The sequence below is a fragment of the Diaphorina citri genome, unplaced genomic scaffold (assembly GCF_000475195.1).
Source record: "Diaphorina citri unplaced genomic scaffold, Diaci psyllid genome assembly version 1.1 scaffold298, whole genome shotgun sequence".
NCBI classification, from domain to species: Eukaryota; Metazoa; Arthropoda; class Insecta; order Hemiptera; family Psyllidae; genus Diaphorina; species Diaphorina citri.
In genome coordinates, this window is record NW_007377733.1 from 89205 (window position 1) to 112076 (window position 22872).

At 37.7% G+C, this 22872-nt stretch overlaps 1 protein-coding gene and 1 long non-coding RNA gene across 2 annotated transcripts in view; both read right to left on the reverse strand.

Annotated features, from left to right (window-relative positions):
• The window catches only part of LOC103507220, a 56294-nt gene that overhangs the window by 3527 nt on the left and 29895 nt on the right, over positions 1 to 22872 (reverse strand). The window contains exons 3-24 of the mRNA XM_026822141.1: positions 22014 to 22105; positions 21466 to 21679; positions 20755 to 20970; positions 17682 to 17769; positions 17048 to 17303; positions 16226 to 16361; positions 15703 to 15903; positions 15002 to 15177; positions 12330 to 12633; positions 11595 to 11801; positions 10792 to 10866; positions 9247 to 9354; positions 8788 to 8906; positions 8163 to 8384; positions 7502 to 7730; positions 6918 to 7290; positions 5482 to 6711; positions 2755 to 2865; positions 1911 to 1999; positions 1430 to 1583; positions 694 to 793; positions 36 to 190 (exon numbers count right to left, since the gene is read on the reverse strand). Coding sequence (XP_026677942.1) covers positions 36 to 190; positions 694 to 793; positions 1430 to 1583; positions 1911 to 1999; positions 2755 to 2865; positions 5482 to 6711; positions 6918 to 7290; positions 7502 to 7730; positions 8163 to 8384; positions 8788 to 8906; positions 9247 to 9354; positions 10792 to 10866; positions 11595 to 11801; positions 12330 to 12633; positions 15002 to 15177; positions 15703 to 15903; positions 16226 to 16361; positions 17048 to 17303; positions 17682 to 17769; positions 20755 to 20970; positions 21466 to 21679; positions 22014 to 22105 — 4855 coding nt within the window. The remainder of the gene's footprint in view (positions 1 to 35; positions 191 to 693; positions 794 to 1429; positions 1584 to 1910; positions 2000 to 2754; positions 2866 to 5481; positions 6712 to 6917; positions 7291 to 7501; positions 7731 to 8162; positions 8385 to 8787; positions 8907 to 9246; positions 9355 to 10791; positions 10867 to 11594; positions 11802 to 12329; positions 12634 to 15001; positions 15178 to 15702; positions 15904 to 16225; positions 16362 to 17047; positions 17304 to 17681; positions 17770 to 20754; positions 20971 to 21465; positions 21680 to 22013; positions 22106 to 22872) is intronic.
• On the reverse strand, positions 19008 to 19786 carry LOC113466595. Its single transcript, XR_003390947.1, has 3 exons — positions 19733 to 19786; positions 19282 to 19400; positions 19008 to 19042 (listed from the first exon to the last, which is right to left on the reverse strand). It is a non-coding gene; the product is annotated as an uncharacterized LOC113466595 (long non-coding RNA).

The window sequence follows — 22872 nt, forward strand, 5'->3', positions numbered from 1 at the left end:
TCCCATTCTACTAACGTACACTAAAAGGAACTTACTTGGAGCATTCTTAACATCTACAATACTGGACGTGGTGGCATCATAGTTGGGTTCGGCCATACTGGAAGGCCTTAGTCTCTGTCTACTCCTTACTGACACATCACGCTCACTACCGCTCCTACCCAGGGGGTTCCGTCGATGTGTTGAATTGAAACTGGGGAAACAAAACAAATATAGAGTGATATTCAATAAAACATAATCTAATCTAATGTAAAACGCTAATTATTTGTGAACCTTCTCTGCCGGAAATCGGGAGCCTAGTGTGATATCTGGAATTCTAGACGATCACGGAGGTAGCTTGTGGGTTCGATCCCAGCCGAGGTATGGAATTTTATCCTCATTTATTTGAGAGTGTGACCACATAATAATGGAGCTCTAAGGGTTAGCTGGTAGAGAACGCCTCCGGCGTTAACCTCACCTAGTGGTTACCTTCCACTCAAGAGTCTATTATTATTATTATTAGTATTTCACTTTCGTGAAATTCACTCGCACAAGTTCGGTCACTTGTAGAACTTACAACGAAAAATGTCCCTTATAAACCCTCCAAAAGCCCAGTTAGAAGTTCTTACCTAGTAATTATAGACCATTATATGTAACACTGTGTTTACATTTCTCATCTTCTCATTGGAGTTACCTATTTTTATTGATGTTACTTACTTGGATCGATCTATACTAGAACTCCTAGGTCTGGTTAGATTGGATTTGTCAGGCAATTCTTCAGAACTAGAATCATCTCTTCCTATTTGATGGATGGCCACTGGAAGAAAGAACAAAATAGAATCAAATTATAAAGCACAATAATGTCGATAAAATACAAAATACTACCATTACTCCTAATATCCCATTGAGGTGCTGCATTCATAGGAACGCCAAAAATTTTCGTATCTCTTTGAGGGATTAGAGATCCAATGGGAAAATTTTCTTTGGAAATAGAATCAAATTATAAAGCACAATAATGTCAATTCAATTCAATTTTATTTTATTGTGATTGTTACAACACTCCTAAAATCCCATTGAGGTGCTGCATTCATAGGAACGCCAAAAATTTTCGTATCTCTTTGAGGGATTAGAGATCCAATGGGAAAATTTTCTTTGTCTGTTGAATATTTTTGCCAAATTAATCAAAATCGGACAAAGCGTTCCGGAATTAACGCGGAGCAAACAAACTTAAAACCAAGTAAATGCCAAATCCCTGATTGAAGACTAGGTAACTTGTGAAGATCCATTCTAACTATTGAATTTCATGAATACAAATAATATAAATCACTTTCGTGTGTTTTGTTAGGTACATATTTGTTTTCTTTGCAATCTAATAGAGTTAAAACTCGTCGAGTTTAAAAGATTTAAGCCTTAAAACATACAACAAACACTTTGATTAATTTTATCTACTTACTAGTTGAATAAGAACTGGTCATGGCGCGCCTATGTATGGACTTCACCTTGGTGTTGGTACTCATCTTATTCTGCGATGAAATAGTCGGCCTCATTATTCTTGAATTTGAACTAAATTTATTATTTTTTTGACTAAGATCACTCTCTGAATCGCTCTGAAACAAAAGGGAAAACACATTTGAATTCTGAAGAGGGAAGTAATTTTTTAAAGAAATACTCTGGTACAGAGTTGCCACAGTAAAATCGTATATTATTTATTTTTGTAATCATCAGCGATTATCTGATATGGGCTTCTGAGATATCTTTGGAAGGTCGTGTCAAATGCCAAAAACCTGTCGTTCTAGGTTTTAACCATCGAACTGATTACCGAAAAGCACCATTAAATGGCTTTCCAATATTTTCAGACCGGAAGCTGGCAATGAAAAACTCAAGTTAAATATTAAATACAATTTTTTGACTTGTACTTGGTTTAACAAACTTACTTGATGTAATATTCCGACGGAATTACTTCTGGTCATGGCACTAGGGGGTAGCTTTGGTCTTTGAGAAGTGCGGGGACTGGGTTTTGGACCTAGAGAGAGAAAAAAAAATTAAATGAGTTTCAGAAAACGAAAATATATCTTGTTGATCCTGCTCGAATAAGACTAACAAGTCCCTTTACCCCATTTAAAAGTCTCTTTACCCACTAAAACGAAATATGAAGGATGAAAAAGTTTCGGATGCGAACCAGCAATCTCTTGTTTAGGAGTCACTGCCTCAGTCCTGTTAACTAAATAAAGTGATTTAACCTGGATACTTTAAGAGAGTTGAACTGATCCTTCAAGTAAATAGAACCCTCAAGGATTTGCCCTTGTTTGACCCCCCCCCCCCCAAAACCCTGGTTGTTGCAGTAGGTATGTACATTTCCAAATAGTTTTTACATCGCGATCAATGACCCAACTTAAGACCGTAAAGTTTTAAATGGAGCCCAAAAAATTTGAAAATCCAAAAAATAAATTTACCTAGACCCCAAAAATTTCACCTTCGACCCCAGGTCGTTCTTAATATTTCCATGAAAAAGTACAAAATGTATAACAATGCCTTTATGGATGAAACAATCTTTTTGGTTAAAACTTGGAAATCAAAAAATCAGATTGCTTCAATAGTTAAACTCAAACCCAGTGTCAACTCGGATTATGGTTTCGGTCATAAGAAATGAATAGAGTAATAGGATCATCATCTACAACCACTTCTAAGGAGGATACATGAAAATTAAGTACGTTGTCTTCTATGGAGCTATGAAAATCGAGTGAAAACATGAAAGACACTACTGAAGTAAACTCCTACCTGATAAGTTATTGGCTACATGGGAGTGCACTCGGCTAGGTGTGGAGGTAGAATTTGCTAAGTCACTCAGTGAACAAGATCTTCTCATATTGCCAGACAAGTGATCTTCAACTACATCAAATGAAAACACAACCATGCACAAAAAAGAGCAACAAATTATAAACGGGGGAAAAATAAAATACTAATAAATGAATAAAAATAATGGACAAATCCGTTGACTCAAAGCTTCCTTGCGTTTATAGCATTTTGTGGAAGTGATGGTAATCGTAACAAATTAAAAATATGATGGTACGATCAGAGATCAACATTCAAATCGGACAAATAACGCACAACAGATTTGAAAAATCGCGGGCTATCAAATTTTGGTTGCTATGTGCGGCTCAGGACCGCACATAGCAACCTATCGATTAATCAACAAACTTAATCAATTAAGTAGCAAAATTAATCAATGATTAACCAAAGAAATAACAAAGGCCAATCATTGATTTAATTTCAGTGTGGCCCAGATCATGTTAATTTAAAACCTGTAATTTGAACCGAAATTACCGTTTACGAAATCTTCCCTGAGGAAATTATTTGATAACATTGTTTTTCACCTTCCCCCCCTTCTTCAATTGAGTAGAACCAATATTACACAAATTTGTGTGATATTATATTACATTATTTAAAATATATTACATTATTGTCTTTGCCGTGAGCAACAGTCTGTTTCAAAAGTTCCGTACAGAGTACGAGGTTCAATACTTTTTGAAACTCTTGTGATCATCGATTCAAGGAAGTTATCAGATGAGTACATCCATCCTGATTCCTGTTTTCCTGATTTTAATGGCATTTCGTTTTTATTGCCTCACTAATTCAAATATTACTATTCTAAAATTAGTTAATACTACTAAGAACATGCCATATCAAATAAACCAACACCAAAGTCCAAAACCAAAGAACAGTACATCCTCACTTTCTATCACTCCAAAGAGGGCTTCTACTGAAATTTGAATATGAATTGAAAGATCTATTGAATCAGCGATTAGTAAACGTAGAAAGGCAACATATTATGCGATTCGAACAGACACTTAATACGTTTCACTGTTAAACACCCCAATGGAGTCATAAAAAGTGCGGTAAGTCAGGGAGGGTAAATTTATTCCATATTGTGCACAAAACATACTGAAATAATAGCATAAAACGAAAAATAATGTCTAGTCTTTTCAGAAATAAGAAATATGACTGAAGGGTTAATAGAAACTGGCCATTTAGAAATATATATCTCTTGGAATTTAGAATAGAATAGAATATTATACCCTGTTTATACTGCCGAAATGAGACTGAAAAGTCCCTTTACACCCGCAGTCTAAACAAGGTCTTATGTATTTGGTACAGAATAAGTTAATTTAATTTTTGCTTGACTTTTCGAGGTTTTTTTTTTTGCTTGGTTTTCAAGTAACTTCAAGTAAAGAAATAAATAGCATAAAGGTAGTTTCAGTGAGTGTTTAGTCCTATGAATTCCCATTTCACCAGAAACCTACTTGGATCTGTTTCAAGCATCAGAAAGCATTGAAATGATCTACGGTGAAAAAAATAATACTGAAAATATGGACTCTTTTCAGTCGGTAAAAATAGAGTTAAAGGAAATTTATACCTTCTGGAATTGAGTATTGAAATAGGACACATTGAATTTCATAAAGACAACCCTTTACCTTCGTATTAGGAAGCTATGATAATACTGTTAGTGTTTGGTAAAAATTAGTAGCCATTAGTAAAATCATACGACTAACACATATTATGTACAAGTAAAAATATTTACAGACATAAATCCATCTTCAAAATGAACAGACAATTGTAATGCCAAAAGGTATGGTAACAGGTTTTGTATCAAGATTGGCTAGGTTAGATGATGGAAAATGTACCTAAAAACATCAACTCTGGCGCTGAAAAATATTTACACCCTAACCCTTAAACCAGAGGTAACTTAGCCCTTGAACACCAAACCTTTTGAATTCTATAACAAGGTCCTCAGAGAAGATTGGTGAAAATTGTGGAACTGTCTCTACTTTAGCTTCAAAGATTTACAGCGTTTTTCCAAACTTCATAAAATTTATACAACACCACGACAACTTTAAAACAAATATTTAAAAATATTTACACCCTAACCCTTAAACCAGAGGTAACTTAGCCCTTGAACACCAAACCTTTTGAATTCTATAACAAGCCTCAGAGAAGATTGGTGAAAATTGTGGATTTGTCTCTACTTTAGCTTCAAAGATTTACAGCGTTTTTCCAAACTTCATAAAATTTATACAACACCACGACAACTTTAAAACAAATATTAAACGAAAGGGTATGTACATTAGAGGAACTAGAAACATAAAATAAAGGGTATTTACATTTCATGACTATATTAGGTAACAACTAAAGGTAAGAAAATAAATGGCACAATGGACAACTAATAAATAATAATCAATCAAAATAATATATCGAACAGGGGACGCAAAGTAAAAACGAAAGGGTATGTACATTAGAGGAACTAGAAACATAAAATAAAGGGTATTTACATTTCATGACTATATTGGGTAACAACTAAAGGTAAGAAAATAAATGGCACAATGGACAACTAATAAATAATAATCAATCAAAATAATATATCGAACAGGGGACGCGAATAACGAAAGACAATGAAGCAACAATAACAAATGGAGTTGGAAGATAAATACAAAATAGGAAGCAGTGTCTACTTAATACCTGGTTGGTATTTAGAAGGCAGGACACAATGGTTTGGAAGACGTTTCATCAGCTGGGCTCTAGGCTGCCAATATTTCTTGGGAGAATTACAGGAAGATGAAGTACCAGGAGTAGAAGATCCAGAACCTGGTAACTGAGAGACTAACTCTTGCTTCTCAAAATTCTGAGACAGCAATCGAACATTGGGCATTTTGATATTGTTAACTAGGCTGTTTTGTTTGAATTCCTGAGCGGCATGGTTCTCTTTAAGGGCCTCATCTTCCTGAGTTTTAACAATATCACTTGGTGGTTCAGACGTATTTTCTTTATTAGATTTAGTCCACTGAGTAACTTTCATTTTAATCTCGTTGATTCTCTCTGCTTGAATATCTTTCTTCTTCGCTGAGAATCTCATCTTGGATAGTTTCACTTGAGGTTTGGGCGGTTTGTGTGTGACTACCGGATGGTTTTCCTTAGTTAGCTTATCAGGTTTACTAGTCAGTCTTTTGAATAAGGCCTCAGGTGGCATCTTCTTCTCCCCGTTCGAATCAAAAGGAATGAAGAAACTCTCGTTCTTAGGTTTCATTTCAGTGCGAGGTTTGGCAGGCAGGTGTAGGTTTTTGTTTTCTTTATAAAACGTGTGACTTTTCACGAAATGATTCCTCGTAATGGCCTCCTCTGTGTTGGTTTCTACTAGTTTCTCCAAGATGGCACAATTCTTCACAGGACTCGTGAATCCTATTTCCTTTTGTATAACGAAATATCTTATGAGTTGTGGTGAGGACTCTACACTTGCTGATTCCTTACTCACAGATATATTTCTACTGTTGATATGTTTCTGACTGGTATCTTGTAGACTTCTTGTTCTGAATACAGGTTTCTTCTGTTCCTCATAGCACATCTCTGACGCCACATTGAAATCATTGCTCACATCAGTAAGTATACTCTCTGTACTCTTACATGTTTCATTCTGTCGGAATAGATACTGATACTCACTCTCATCTGTTAGGCCACTCTCCGTGCTATGCGCGCGCAGATAGAAGCTCGCACTACTATGTCTATTATTACCTTCTGTATCATCATTCAGTATATTCTCTTCACTATGACATCTTCTAGTTTGTGATCCACCCAGGATTTCATGCTCACTAACACATCTGCGCGGTTCTCGTATAGTCCACAACATTTCAGCATTATCTTCTAACGAGTCTGAACTGAAATTATCTTCCGAATCATGAGGCATATGTAGAAGCTCGCACTACTATGTCTATTATTACCTTCTGTATCATCATTCAGTATATTCTCTTCACTATGACATCTTCTTGTTTGTGATCCACCCAGGATTTCATGCTCACTAACACACCTGCGCGGTTCTCGTATAGTCCACAACATTTCAGCATTATCTTCTAACGAGTCTGAACTGAAATTATCTTCCGAATCATGAGGCATATCTAGCACACCATCCAGAGAGTCCATGGATCGAGACTCGTTCTTGACAACATTATCCAACTGACAGTTACTATCTGCTTGTTTGATATCGATGAAGAAGCTGTATGAGAAACGATTAGATTTATTACCAGGTTGAGTGTTAGATAGTTGTGTGTTAGAGACAGGGTTAGAGTTAGAAGGAATCCCACACCAGTTATCAGAGTTATGTTTACGTTTAGATCTGACAAATGTTCTCGAATCCACAACCACGGGATTACCTGAGCTGGCTGAAGCTTCGTGTTTATGTTGCGTGGAATGTTTGGTTTTGTGCGGGCGTTGAATGTGACTGAGATCTGAAATACTTTGACTACACCTAATGTTTGACTTGTTCCCCACCTGCAACAGACATTACAATCACATAAAGGCAGCTGCAATCCAGGGGTTTTCAGGCACAGCATGCTTTTTAAAACTCTTTAAAAAAAGCTAGTACACAAATTCAATCAAGTATGTATGCTACGAAACAAACGCCTAAAGCTCTCATCGTTACGCGATAAAACGGCTCCCCACAAGATTACATCTAAAAAATAAATAAATAAAATTGACTTACACTCTGGAGCTGTTTCCTGGTTTCCTCTATCCTTCTCTGCAACTCCTCTCTCTTCCTCAACGTCTCAGGATCGTTCTTTAACTTCTTGGTGGTAACTCCATGATATTGGGACGATATGCTCTTCTTCTTACCGGCCAGATCCTTGGCACTATCTTCAGCTCCACTCAGAGATTCAAATGTATTCTTCAGATACTTCTCGCGCTGGCCTAGCAGATTGACGTGCTCCGAACTGAAACCATAGTGAACATTAAATCATTCATGAATCTATATCATCATTAATTACATGATCATGAATTAATGAATTGACATTGAAAATTAATAGTAAATAACATTTTGAGAATTGAACGGATTGACTGCTGAACTGTTAAGTTTGTCAATCAAAAGATTCCCAGATATTCTTTTTAAGAAAGACCTGAAACGTTCCTACGAATAAACCGGGTAAAAATCTGTTTAAACCAACAGTCAACTCAGTGTCCAACAATAAAATTATTCATATTCATCAATATGTCTGTAAAAAGAGTCTAATCAGTCTAATTTTCAAAAGCCATTGAAGAGTTTGAAAATTAAACAGTTTCTAGGTTCTAGGAAAAATGCCTGGTAACCAAATCTTTTGAATTTGTAAGAAGAAAAAAAAATAGTAATAACAATTGACTCTTCTCACCTTTGATTAAACGCGGACAGCACACTCTTGTCGGCATTATCAGCGCTAGGCGTGGATATCTCATCTTCCTCGTCCTCACTGTCCTGACTTCCCGATACAGACCTACTGGAGAACTCATGCAGAGATGCCGTCAATAATCTATCGGGCCGGGCCTTGGATTGTTTCATACGACGCGATGATCTCCTTAGTTCATCCGAGTCTAAAGCGTTTACTCGGAATTCACTGGAAACCAGAGATAAATAGATTAGTATGCAGAAAACGAAGTGTTTGTTTAATATACTGGAGAACTTATGCAGAGATGCCGTCAGTAATCTAACAGGCCGAGCCTTGGATTGTTTCATACGACGCGATGTTCATCCGAGTCTAAAGCGTTAACTCGGAATTCGCTGAAAAACCAGAAGTGCATAAATGATTATGGCGAAATATTGGACTAGTAGTCGCACAACTGCTTAAGCATAAAAAAATAAAAATATATATATCTCTCCCAATGGTTCAATGAACAGTAGAAAAGGGGTTCCTACGAGGCCCCCATCAAAGAAATGATTTGGTTCGAAATTAATGTAATAGGTATACAGAATTTTCATGTTATGCGATGGATAGAAATAGAAACCCAGCTATTTCTTACCTCACAGACTCCTCACTCTGATCGGGGAAGTATACCGTATCATGTCTAGGTTCTGGCTCGGTAGATTCTCCTTCTGAATAATCTTCTACATCTCCATCATGCTCTGTACTCTCCATATCCTGAACAAGAAAACAAGGAGGAATTTAAATTGAGTTAAGCATACTTAAATGCTTGTCAGGAGGGCGTGGGTTCAATCCCAGCTGAGGCGAGGTATGGAATTTTATCATCAGCAAGGAGTTTGACAAGACTAATGAAATTAAAAAGTACTAGCCCACTACTGGGGTAAAGCAATTTTTTAGTCATATTCGAGTAGTATAAAGAAGAAGAGGAGGAGGAGGAGGAGGAGAAAGAACAAGAAGCAGAAGGAGGAAGAAGAAAAACAAATAGAAGGACGAGAGACAAGAAGAAGAAAAAGGAAGAGAAAAAAAAAAAATAAACAAACAATAAAAACAAACTCACTTCATATTTAAAGCTGCCTAGAGAACTGTCATCCGTGTGGTGTCTACTTCGGTGATTCTCCGACTCGAAATTCTTTGGTAAATGAAGAGTACCTTTCATGGAGTGAGGCTGAAATAATGATCAAAGGGTTAAAGGGGAAACTAGTCTTTTAAGAAATAAGAAATATGACTGAAGGGTTAATAGAAACTGGTCATTTAGAAATATATATCTCTTGGAATTTAGAATAGAATAGAATATACCCTGTTTATACTGCCGAAATGAGACTGAAAAGTCCCTTTACTCCCGCAGTCTAAACAAGGTCTTATGTATTTGGTACAGAATAAATTAATTTAATTTTTGCTTGACTTTTCGAGGTTTTTTTTTTTGCTTGACTTTTCAGTTCAAGTAACTTCAAGTAAAGAAATAAATAGCATAAAGGTAGTTTCAGTGAATGTTTAGTCCTATGAATTCCCATTTCACCAGAAACCTACTTGGATCTGTTTCAAGCATCAGAAAGCATTGAAATGATCTACGGTGAAATATGTAAGCTCATAGCTCTTATTTAAAAATCTTTTTTCGTGAATTCACGACTTATTCTTTGTACAATTTAAAAGAAAGTTGAATTACATGCAAAAATAAACAGAGCATTGGAAGAGGAATAGAAACAATATCCAAACAGAATTTCCAACGACGAGTCCGAACATTGCGGCAGTCTTTACAGAGCAGATAGAAGGCTGAAGAAGAAAATATATCAGTCATCTTGTCTTGTCTTGAAATTCATAATACACAAGTACCTATTTCAATTACGAAAGTTCAATCAGTAATCTTGAAATAGTAAACTTTAGCTGGAGACATAAATCTGTAATTAAGCATGCAAGCGATGAGCTGAAAAGCAAAGACGTGAGATATGAAAGAAAGTACAGATTTGGAGAAGTTGTTTTGCGATAAAAAGCCACTTGACAGAAGTACTGTGAATTTTCAATTGGTATTATATGGCTGGAGACATAAATCTGAAATTAAGCATGCAAGCGATGAGGTGAAAAGCAAAGACATGAGGTATGAAAGAAAGTACAGATTTGGAGAAGTTGTTTTGCGATAAAAAGCCACTTGACAGAAGTACTGTGAATTTTCAATTGGTTTAATATCAGGATTTAATTTTTTTACTTTTTCATGTGAACAATATTTTTTTTTTTCTTTTTTAGCTAGCCTTTAGGAAGAAATGAGGTCTAGGAAAGACGGGCCATTTTTCAGTAGCTAATAGCACAAAAAAATGGCTGTTCTTTCTCAGCCTTCCTCAAATATGACTGACACAAAACTGATTATATCAGGTTTTAATTTTTTACCTTTTCATGTGAACAATATTTTTTTTTCTTTTTTAGCTAGCCTTTAGGAAGAAATGAGGTCTAAGAAAGACGGGCCATTTTTCAGTAGCTAATAGCACAAAAAAATGGCTGTTCTTTCTCAGCCTTCCTCAAATATGACTGACACAAAACTGCAATGAAAATTCACATTCTATCAAAGTCCATTTCGCAGGTCATTTTAAACCGTGGTCTGTATGGTTCTTACTTGCTTCGATATTTCGTCGTTCAGAAGTGATTTCAAAGTTTCTGCATTGAGAAAACTAGGAGGTGGCCGATGGGTCTGGAAAATTTGATGGATTTAAAATTTCAAGGATTAGGGACGGACGAAAAGGAACCATCTGGTTGCAGATCTGATCATACAGGTCAAATCAAACCATAAACTGCTTCAAGATGGATGATAAAAAATTAAATCATAAATAAACTGCTTGATAAAATAGAAGGTTTAATTAAGAGAAAATTAACTAGTGACTTAAAAGTGGCAATCCAAATTTGAATATCACAAAAGAGGTAAAAACGAAAAGGTTTTTGAAGTTAAATAGCTTGGCTACCTATCACAAAAACGGTTCTTCAAGTAAAAAAAAAAAAAAAAAAGCTTTACGGATTTGAAATGCTCTGACAACTTGTTACGATGGTGACTGATGTCATTATGTGAAGAAAAGCAATAGCGTGACTAACATTAATGTTCTCTTCCACTGGAAGTCAAAGTTTTCTCTCGTAAATAGAAGAAGCTACAAATTTAATACCACACGCAACATGTAAATAAGAGAAAACTACAAGGTACCAAATTTAAAAGTTTTTTCGGTCTGTCTGACTGTTTTTTTTTTTTTTTTTTTTTCCTCACTAAAAGCTTAATCAAAAGGAAAGTCAATGAATAGGCTATTTGGAACCCTCATCACCCATAGATCCTTCGAAGGTTTTGCTATGTTTCCCCGAGTTGATATTGTACACCCGGATATTTCTATCCTGGCAGGCCGTAATCCTTTAAGGATCTTCAGTTATTCCACTCACCTTTATAAGTGATCCCTCGTCACCCATGGAGCCTTCGAAGGTTTTGCTATGTTTCCCCGAGTTGATATTGTACACTCGGATATTTCTATCCTGGCAGGCCGTAATGACGTGTTTCTGAGTGCAGTCTATCTCCATGTCATACAGGGTGGTCTTGCCTGCCACTACCTGGTCCCGATTGAACTGAGGAACGGTGGCTGGCTCGTTGGACTGAAAGAAAAGGACTTTGGTAATAAGGATAGAAATAAAAACTCCTGAAGGAAGTAACCTGATTTACCTTTTTCCTTCTTGATGTGACTCCTTAGGCTAAAAAGAGAGTAGAGCGGAGAGCATAAAGCAGGTAGAAGGAAGCGACGACCGCATTGACCTGAGAGAAAAAGCTTTAACTTTAGCTGTTTTTAATTTAACTTTAGAAGCCAAAATCAATGAGGATAACATATTAATATTAACATTCGAAGTACAGGCTGGGAGACTATAAACAGGGAGCAGACCAGCGAACCCTTAAACCAGCCTCGCTAGCTGGCAGTTAAAATAGGGTTTACATGACTTCAAAAGAACACGCTGAATATAATATGATATTTATCGCACATCCAAGTATGTAGTTCAAGACAAGACGAGAAAGATAAGTCTGGAGACCATCACATCCCCGCTTTAGCTAAATAAATGAGGGCATAAAATAAGAATTAAAAATAATAATAAAATAAAAACAAAGCCGTTACAGCAAAAACCACAACTCACCAGAGCCAAGTGTCGGAATATAATCGACTTGTCCGCCCCACACGAGACCATGTGAAGCTTATCATCTCCGGACGTGTAGAACCGCACTGCCGTTATGGAGGACGAGTGGTCATCCAGTGTCTGCAAGAAGTTATACCGGTCATCTACATTGAATACATGGAGTAGCCTATCTCTGGAGGCGGATGTTAGGAGGCGAGGCCGCTTGGAGGTGGAAGATTCAGGAGGGCTGAATTCCAGACACAGAACTTCCGCGTCATGAGCTTCTATTAGGCAGACCTGAGTGAGACTGTCCAGCTCGTGTATCCTGAGAATAGAACATGGATATGTAAGTTCTCACAAAATATATAAAAAGATCTTTGGAAAAAAAGGTCGCTTGGTTGGTTGGTTTCAAATGTTAGAAATCGACTATTAGGTCATTTTTACTTTCTATTATTCTTCTTGTATCTCCCCAATATTTTCTGGTAATATCTTGTTATTTAGAAAGTCTGAGTACACTAAGAGACGATCAGCATTCATTTCTTCTTGTTGGGGACACAGAGGGCATATAGGGGAACCGTTGGGAAAGACAATACAAGAGGGCAGGCTAAGAAGGTTTGGAGAGACGAGAGTTACGTGGGGTGGAGACACTGGATTTCGGAGAAAGAGAAGAAGACCAAAGTTAAGGTGGAGAGACAAGACAAGGTTCAAGAAGATTTAGGAGAGAAGGGATGGAGAAGAGAGGAGGCATTGACTAGATCAGTGGTTCTCAAACTTTTTTGCATGGCGCCCCCTTTGGGCATATTCTCATTTTTTCACGCCCCCCCCCCCCCTACAGATGTGAGGTGTTACCAAAGCAATTCGGAACACAAAATTGAAAAGCGAGTAACACAGACTGACATTTACTATAATGAAAACTACTTTTACTGTTAAAAATAAATAAATAAACTACGTGTGGCTGGGACCACAACCTGAGTTCAAACTGATGTCATTGGCTGAATTTATATTCAAAATTTAATATCTAGCCGAAATCAAAGCATCTAAGGCTTAGTTCGTTCATTTAAATAAGTTTAACTTTAACCATGTTTAAACTCAGATAGTGGTCCTTGTTTTATCAGTAGTCACTGTACTCAGTAGATAGCTTTTTTTTTTCAATTCTACAAAAGTATCGTTTAAAAGAGTTCATAAATCTAATACTACTGCACTTACTTTCTTAGGGATAATGAGTGACTCTCGCCTAACATCAGGATATAAGGACCTACTGGTTTCTGTACCACTGTCTACTGAGCTGTCTTCCTTGGAACCATCCGAATCTAGGAGTTTTTCTGCAAGAGAAATTAAGGCAGCCGTATAAGTTAGTTTAAGTTCAAACACTGCCCAAGTTAGAAGTTGATTTGCAGCACTCATAAGTTCAATGGATTTATTCTGTATTTTCTAATTCTTTCTTCTGTATTTACAGAAACCTTTTGATAAAACTAAATGCGAGAATTTCAAAGAAACCTTTGGTTCAAGGAACATCCTATAATGCCCAGTTGACCTTTCAGCTTTATCGGATTTTTAATTATTTATTTTTATTTAAAGCCTCAAATATTTCATTTTATAAAATAATAATCTCACAAGTAATCATTTTGTTCCTTTTTATGCACAGTTAGTACTTTTCAGGAACTCTTGTTGTTACCAAGTGAAATATTCTCGCTTACCTTTGGTCATAGGGGAAGGAATAACGCTATCTCCATCATAATAAGACTTGACTATGATGCCCGTCGGATCTACACGCTGCGCCCAGCGACCTTTAGGTGCCTCTATAGAGGGCGTAACTGACGGGACTATGGGGTTCAAGTCATCGGAAGACATTTGTCGCTTTGCCCACAGCGGTAGTTGGTCGTTATACCTGCCGAGAAGAAGAAATTCCGAATTATTAGACTATTTGGTCATTTGGAAACTGTTTTTTCCCTAAATTTTATAGCCAGAAAAAGACATAGAACAATTGATCTGTCCAAAAAATAGTAGAAATTAAATATCAGTCAATAACTTTTTTGATGCCAGTGGCGATAGCACATTGAATGCAATAGTTCCTGATGTATCACTGAAGTTAAATAACGTTGTGCGTGGTTGGTATCCAGATAGGTGACCATCTGGGAGATAGCGTGCCGGTGGGTTTTCCCAAGGCCCCTCTCAGGCTAGGTGAGGTTAATATGAGAAGACATATGGCTTGTCCTCGAATGGAGAGAAAAGCCCCGTCACTAAAAAGTTGTAATATTATGATAGGGCCACCGTGCTAGAAATTGCCATGGGGGTTTAGGGTAGACGTATTAGGGTTAACGTACCTACATATAACCATGGGGGGGGGGGGGCCTACACCCTCCACGCCCCCCAGTTTGAGAACCTCTGGACTAGAGGATTGTGGAGGGGAGATTAAAAGAGGGAAATGCCGACCCCAAATGAAATTGTTTATCATGGACACCCACCACTGAAAGCCCAAAAAGGTCGCAATAAACTCTCAAAAGTACGTCATATTGATTGAATTCAGTGTTATTCTTACCTAATATTTATTTAATTCACTTATTCTTACCTAATATTTATTTAATTCAGTTATTCTTACCTAATATCTATTTAATTCACTTATTCTTACCTAATAGTTATTTAATTCAGTGTTATTCTTACCTACTATTTATTTAATTCAGTGTTATTCTCACCTAATATTTCCCGTCCTATCTCCCGAAGCCAAGTGTTTTCCATCAGGACTGATTCGGATCGATCTGACCCCATTTCTTCCATCGTAAGAGGAGTTCTCATTCTTGTCGCCAGAGCTCATGTCTAAATCCTTGAGGTAATTCAGTTCCGGGTCTATGTAGAGGATTTTCAACAGTTCCTGGAAATGAAAGGAAAGTGTTACAAGCTGCTGGGACAGTTTCCCTGAATTGGTGAATGATAGATATAGTGGAAAAAGGAAGTAACCTTGATGACCGAGTGGGTATCACACTAAGCTTGCACACCTGATTCCCGGGTTCAATTCCTGGCAGAATCGAAGTTTTATCTTTTTTTTTTTTGGCTCTATGCTTGGAATTATGGGGTGTACTCAGCCTTGTGAGGACAATTGAGTAGCTACTTTAATCGAGTAGCGATCAGTGGCGGCATTACCAGTGTGAAAAGATTGATGAATGAGAATCAATAGTTGTTGTTTTGAAATGTCGGGAACTTGGCCATTAGGTCATTTTCCCAGAATTAATAGTAAAGGAGGCACTTAGTAATGCTGTGATACACACAAAAGTTGTGAAGAAGCTCTCTGCTGTACCACAAAGATTTCATGATTTGATTTTTTTTTTCCAATAAATAAATTGTAAAATGGGATTTATTCCTCCCGTGAATATGCGTAAAAAAAAGCTTTCACACTTACATTGGTATAAATATTCCTCTGGTACACCGAGTCACTAGCCGTGGTCACATTGTCGAGATTCCACACTCGTATTGTATCATCACTGGAACACGTAACAAAACTGCCGGGAGGTATACACTGGTCTTGAGAGGAACTGGGAGGCACGATTTCCACACCCCATATACACGCTGAGTGATACAAATACGAATGCGATTTCCCTACCTGGAAAAATAAGAGGAAATTTCAGTGATACATCTATATTCTATTTGAATTAGTATTGTAAATTCATTTGCATATTCATACAGTCTTTCTCTTCGCCTTTTCCCGTGTTTAGACGGGGTCGGCGTTTTTCGTCAGCCTCTTAATCAGCCCTAGGGTGGTCGCTTTTGGGCTGACATTTGGTTTTCGCTACAAAATTTTACGAGTGGATGCCTTTCGCACTCAACCTTTGCTATTTCCCAAGGGAAATTTCAGGCTCGTATCCTCCGTTTAAAATCCCCCAGTCAGACTTTAGTCTTATCTATACATCGCTTAGAATCCTTACCCTCTTGACATCTCTGACGTCCCAAATGTACAGACTATGATCATTATAGACACAAGTTAACTTGTTATTGAGTTCATCGAACGCGACAGCAATAGCATCCGGATATTTGGCATCTTTAGGAGCACTGGCCATGTGACTGGGGAAAAAGAAAATTAAGTAAGTAAGTAGTGATTTATTTAGACTGTCTGCTTAGATTAAGTTGTCCGATTATACTAACAGTTTGATAGAGCACCTCTTTATTGATATAATTTTGTTTACAAATAAAACCTCGAGTAGCTCAGAGTTAGGTTGGACTCATAATCAAGGGGGCTGAGGTTCGTGTCCCAGTAGTGACTAGGACATTTATAGCGTCATTTCGAGGTGAACATAATTATTACTTTCCTTATCCTATAGGAAGGAAAGTAATGTAATCGGGTCAAATTTTCGATGGTCAGTTTTGATTGTAAAAGCTTTGCTTGAAAAAAGAAAGGAGATAATAATGAAAAAAGAAAGGAGATAACCTGCCTCGGTGGCGTAGTGGTCAAGACGCTCGCCTGGTAAACAGGAGGGCGTGGGTTCGATCCCAGCCGAGGTATGGAATTTTATCCTCATTTATTTGAGATTTTGACCACATAATAATGGAGCTCTCGGGGTTAGGTGGTAGAGAACGCCTAAGGCGTTAACCTCGCCTAGTGGTTGCCTTCCACTCGAGAGTCTATTATTATTATTATTAATAATGTTAATGTATCTCATACACATAAGCTGATTTGAACAAACTAATATTTTACATGTAATAAGTTACATCCACGCCTAGAATTTTCACCTGTTATGGCACATCCATACCTAATATTTTTCCCCATGGACACGTCCACACCGAGGTAATGTGTCCGTGGCAACGTTGTTATAAACTGAAGCGTAACCGGATCAAAACACCTCACAATGCCATCAGCACAGCCTACGAATATATACAGCTGTCCTATAGTGATGCATTTGGCACTGTTAGTACGCAGCTCAACCCATTTGTCCAGCAGACGGCGATTGTTGAACTCGCATAGGAGACCCGATTTGGTGATGGCGTAGGTGGAATCGGAACTGGAACCTGGAGAGAGACAAGGGGTTGATAAATTGTCAAAAACTTTAAGGCCGTTTTTCTCAAAACACTGCGCCCTTTTTCCATCAATGGCCTCAACTATTGTATTGAAGCCTCAGTTTTGAGAGTTACATAGGGAAAAGAGTTGAGAAAAAGGAATTTGTAAGTGAAGGGAGAAGGGCGAGGAAGACCGAAGAAAAGGTGGAAAGATCGTATGAATCAAGACTTGTGTGAGAAAAATTCATCAAGACATGAGGTAGATATTTTCAATGCGTTTAGTATAAGCTCAGCAATCAAATTAAAACGTATCAGGAAAGTAATTTGAGACCTCATTTTTCTGATATTTGGTTAAGCAGAACGAAGGACCAAGTCATAGATAAAACTTACCTTTGCCGCATGCAACATCTACGAAGTCATTGTTCCTTTGTTCTCCTAGGATTGCTGAGCGACCCATTAGAGGAACTGGTTCTTTGTACTGGAAACAAAACAAAATGGAAATAAATACCAAGATTTAGAAGGCGAAGATATAAATGGTACGAAGGGTCAATTCAAGAAGACCTTAGGTCCACTTTTCAGGAGAGCGAAAAATGGACCTAGGGTCTTCAATGACTCTGCATGCAATGATCCATGAATATTTATGGACTGAAAGTGACTATCCAAAATTTCTAGATAAATTTTGAGGACTCAGGGTCTAGTTAAGTCTAGTAAATGGTATAATAGTCATCATTGGATAAATCTCAACGCCAGCTTTCCCGTGATACATAACTCAACTTTGTCAAAAATGGATTCTGGTAATCCATAATATCTATATAAATAAAATTGTAGATTTGTCTGTACATTGCTTAGAATCGTGAAATTTTTAGTTATTCTTACTCCTTATGCATCCTCTGGTGTGAACATCACACGACTTTCCTTATCCTATTAAATTATTTATGCTTATTTGAGTGTTCTTTCACCTTAACTTTTACAATATCTCTAACCGTTTAGTCGGTACAGCTGAAAACCACCAAAAAACGGTCGAAACCCGCCAAAAAGGGGCCAAGTATTTTGAGTTCCATCCTTGTCACATTTGTGGACTAGATACCAAATTTCAAGTCTCTAGCTCATACCGTTCCCGAGATATTATTGAATTACACCGAAAACCGCCAAAAGGCGATCGAAATGCCGCCAAGCGTTGCACCTACCGTTCTCGAGATATTTTGTTTACAGACAGACAGAAGGACAGACACACGGACCAATGGCTAAAACTTTGAATTTAGGCTCTAGGGACCTCAAAACGTGTTTTGGCACTAAAAACTCACCCACGAAAATTTGACCCGATTACATTACTTTCCTTCCTATAGGATAAGGAAAGTAAAAATGTGTACGGACAATTGAGTTACCTTTTTAACATAGTAAGGAATAGTGTAAAAGACTAGTAGGTAATCTTCCTCGTCCTCACTGTCCTGACTTCCCGATACAGACCTACTGGAGAACTCATGCAGAGATGCCGTCAATAATCTATCGGGCCGGGCCTTGGATTGTTTCATACGACGCGATGATCTCCTTAGTTCATCCGAGTCTAAAGCGTTTACTCGGAATTCACTGGAAACCAGAGATAAATAGATTAGTATGCAGAAAACGAAGTGTTTGTTTAATATACTGGAGAACTTATGCAGAGATGCCGTCAGTAATCTAACAGGCCGAGCCTTGGATTGTTTCATACGACGCGATGTTCATCCGAGTCTAAAGCGTTAACTCGGAATTCGCTGAAAAACCAGAAGTGCATAAATGATTATGGCGAAATATTGGACTAGTAGTCGCACAACTGCTTAAGCATAAAAAAATAAAAATATATATATCTCTCCCAATGGTTCAATGAACAGTAGAAAAGGGGTTCCTACGAGGCCCCCATCAAAGAAATGATTTGGTTCGAAATTAATGTAATAGGTATACAGAATTTTCATGTTATGCGATGGATAGAAATAGAAACCCAGCTATTTCTTACCTCACAGACTCCTCACTCTGATCGGGGAAGTATACCGTATCATGTCTAGGTTCTGGCTCGGTAGATTCTCCTTCTGAATAATCTTCTACATCTCCATCATGCTCTGTACTCTCCATATCCTGAACAAGAAAACAAGGAGGAATTTAAATTGAGTTAAGCATACTTAAATGCTTGTCAGGAGGGCGTGGGTTCAATCCCAGCTGAGGCGAGGTATGGAATTTTATCATCAGCAAGGAGTTTGACAAGAGTAATGAAATTAAAAAGTACTAGCCCACTACTGGGGTAAAGCAACTTTTTAGTCATATTCGAGTAGTATAAAGAAGAAGAGGAGGAGGTGGAGGAGGAGGAGGAGGAGGAAGAAGCAGAAGGAGGAAGAAGAAAAACAATTAGGAGGAGAAACAAGAAAAAGAAAGAAAAAAAATAAATAAACAAACAATAAAAACAAACTCACTTCATATTTAAAGCTGCCTAGAGAACTGTCATCCGTGTGGTGTCTACTTCGGTGATTCTCATTCATGAATCTATATCATCATTAATTACATGATCATGAATTAATGAATTGACATTGAAAATTAATAGTAAATAACATTTTGAGAATTGAACGGATTGACTGCTGAACTGTTAAGTTTGTCAATCAAAAGATTCCCAGATATTCTTTTTAAGAAAGACCTGAAACGTTCCTACGAATAAACCGGGTAAAAATCTGTTTAAACCAACAGTCAACTCAGTGTCCAACAATAAAATTATTCATATTCATCAATATGTCTGTAAAAAGAGTCTAATCAGTCTAATTTTCAAAAGCCATTGAAGAGTTTGAAAATTAAACAGTTTCTAGGTTCTAGGAAAAATGCCTGGTAACCAAATCTTTTGAATTTGTAAGAAGAAAAAAAAATAGTAATAACAATTGACTCTTCTCACCTTTGATTAAACGCGGACAGCACACTCTTGTCGGCATTATCAGCGCTAGGCGTGGATATCTCATCCTCCTCGTCCTCACTGTCCTGACTTCCCGATACAGACCTACTGGAGAACTCATGCAGAGATGCCGTCAGTAATCTATCAGGCCGGGCCTTGGATTGTTTCAAACGACGCGATGATCGCCTTAGTTCATCCGAGTCTAAAGCGTTTACTCGGAATTCACTGGAAACCAGAGATAAATATATTAGTATGCACTGTATGCAGAAAACGAAGTGTTTGTTTAATATACTGGAGAACTCATGCAGAGATGCCGTCAGTAATCTATCAGGCCGAGCCTTGGATTGTTTCATACGACGCGATGTTCATCCGAGTCTAAAGCGTTAACTCGGAATTCGCTGAAAAAATATAATATCTATCTACATATAAGGCTCAAGGATTTTTCAGTCCAATAAGACCTTGGTTAAACTGTGGACCTAAAGGGATTTTTCAGTTTTATCTTAGAAGGATAAATAAGGTATATTCTATTCTATTCTATATTCTAACTTTCTAACTCACCACAGTGGATCGAGATGACTGCAGATACCAGTACTTGACATGGCGATTGCCGACGGTGACGAAATAATTGCCACTTTCGGAGAACGTTACCGACTTGACCTTGTTGGAAACCTTATTGGATGCTATCTTCACGTTGTTCTTCCAATCCCACACGTTAACTATCATGTCGTGCTGACAGCCCACTGATACCACGAACTTCTGATTCGGGGAAAATATCTGCGAGAACAAAGAAATTATTGGCCACTCCATCAAATATTTCAAAGTAGAAATTATATCACTCAATCAAATATTGAAATACAGAAATTATAAATCACGAAAATTATTTATTAGAGAGAAATATGTAGAAATGTAAATGTAGAACTACCTAACAAAATGTGTAGTATAAAGTGCCATTAAAATAAAAGTAGATTATCATTATTATTGGCGTAATGGGACTAACTTCTTTTTCTTACTCCTTGGAAAAAAAAATGTACTAACACTAAAGAAGTACTAATTTTCCGCCCTAAAGATCGCAGATCGCTCCACTCTGAACAAAGAACTTCGATATAACGAAATTAAAGGGACAGACTGATTTGTTTGTCATGCCAAATTTTCGTTATAGCAAGGACTTGTTATATTGTATATTGAGGAAATGGACAGTTCGTAATATCAAGTTTTTCGATATGCCAAAGTTTGTTATATCGAAGTTTTCCTTATACTAAAATTACTTACAACACAGCTGACGCCATACTTGTGCGAGGAAAATTCGGCCACCTGAGAATTATCATTGAGGTCCCAAACCCGTACGCTAGGCTGATGGCCACATTCCCCTGTGGCCAAATATCGGCCATCTGAGGAGAAGGCCAGACAGGAAATGGCCTTCCGGGATACATTGAGCAGATGGGATTGCTTGTTCTTGTGGGGATTGAGGAATACTACCGTACACCTGGAAGTAAACGAGAACAAATTCAGTTTCAGAACAGACGCAATAATTTATTAGACAAATCGGCCAGCTATTTGGCTTCCCCTATGACCCAGTAAATAATAATAATAGGTGCTATAGTACCGAGTTTCACCTTCTAGGAAACGAGTTAAGTCCCAAACGCGTACGCTAGACCAAATATCGACAGTTTAAAAAAAGGGGGGGGGGGATTCAAGCTTATCGGCTAAAGTTTTTTCGGCTACATTTTGGGATTAACTTTGGGAAAAAAATTAATTCAAGCTTATCGGCTACAGTTTTCTCGGCTACATTTCGGTATTAACTTGGGATAAAAACTTACCCTGCAGGATAGGCGATAACCCCAGTGGTGGGATTACAATTGAGCGCTGCATTACTTGGTACTGTTAATCCTAGAACCCGTTCTATCTTCACCTGAAACAAATAATACAGTTTAATTATAATTAAGTTAATTAAATAAAGAATTAAAAAAAAAAAATAGATTTGATTAAGGGAGCTGTAACAACAAAGGTCTAATCGTTCCGAAATCGGAGAAAGCTAGAAGAAATCGAGAACAGGACAGGAGAAAGCTAGACGTTCCGAGAACGAACCTTATCTGTTAAGGATAAAGTTCACCCCGAGCGATAATCGAATCCGCGACCTAGCGCTTACAAGGCAAGCGCGCTACCCTCCAAGGCAACTAGGCTGACAGAATGGAGTGGAGAGCATAGCGCATAGAGCATCAAATACGTAGAGGTAAGCTACGAATTCAAACCGCATACAGCTGAGAGCAAAAGGCTCAATAATCTGTGCTCTCTGATTCAACCTGTTTTTAGCCTAAAGGTGTGTCCACAAATACTCGATCGATGGTCAATTGATGTCGACTGAAACCGTACCTTGCCTCGACAACATAGATCCACCTCGTCATATCGATCGACGGTGTCGAATATGTGTCGACACAGCTTTATAAATTGAATATTTGGGCTACGTATTCCTCAAATGATTCATTGCTTGGCCCGGACCTCGCCGGGTATGTCCCGCAAGTTTGCCAGGCCTGGTTCTACAGTTCACATGATTCCCAATCAAGTCCTGTTCGAGCGGTATAAATAGACCCGGGGGTAAGTAACCTCCCCGTGATGTAGTGGTCATCAAACTGGCTTAGCACATCAAAGGAGGTCCGGGTCCCATCTTGCAGGAGGATT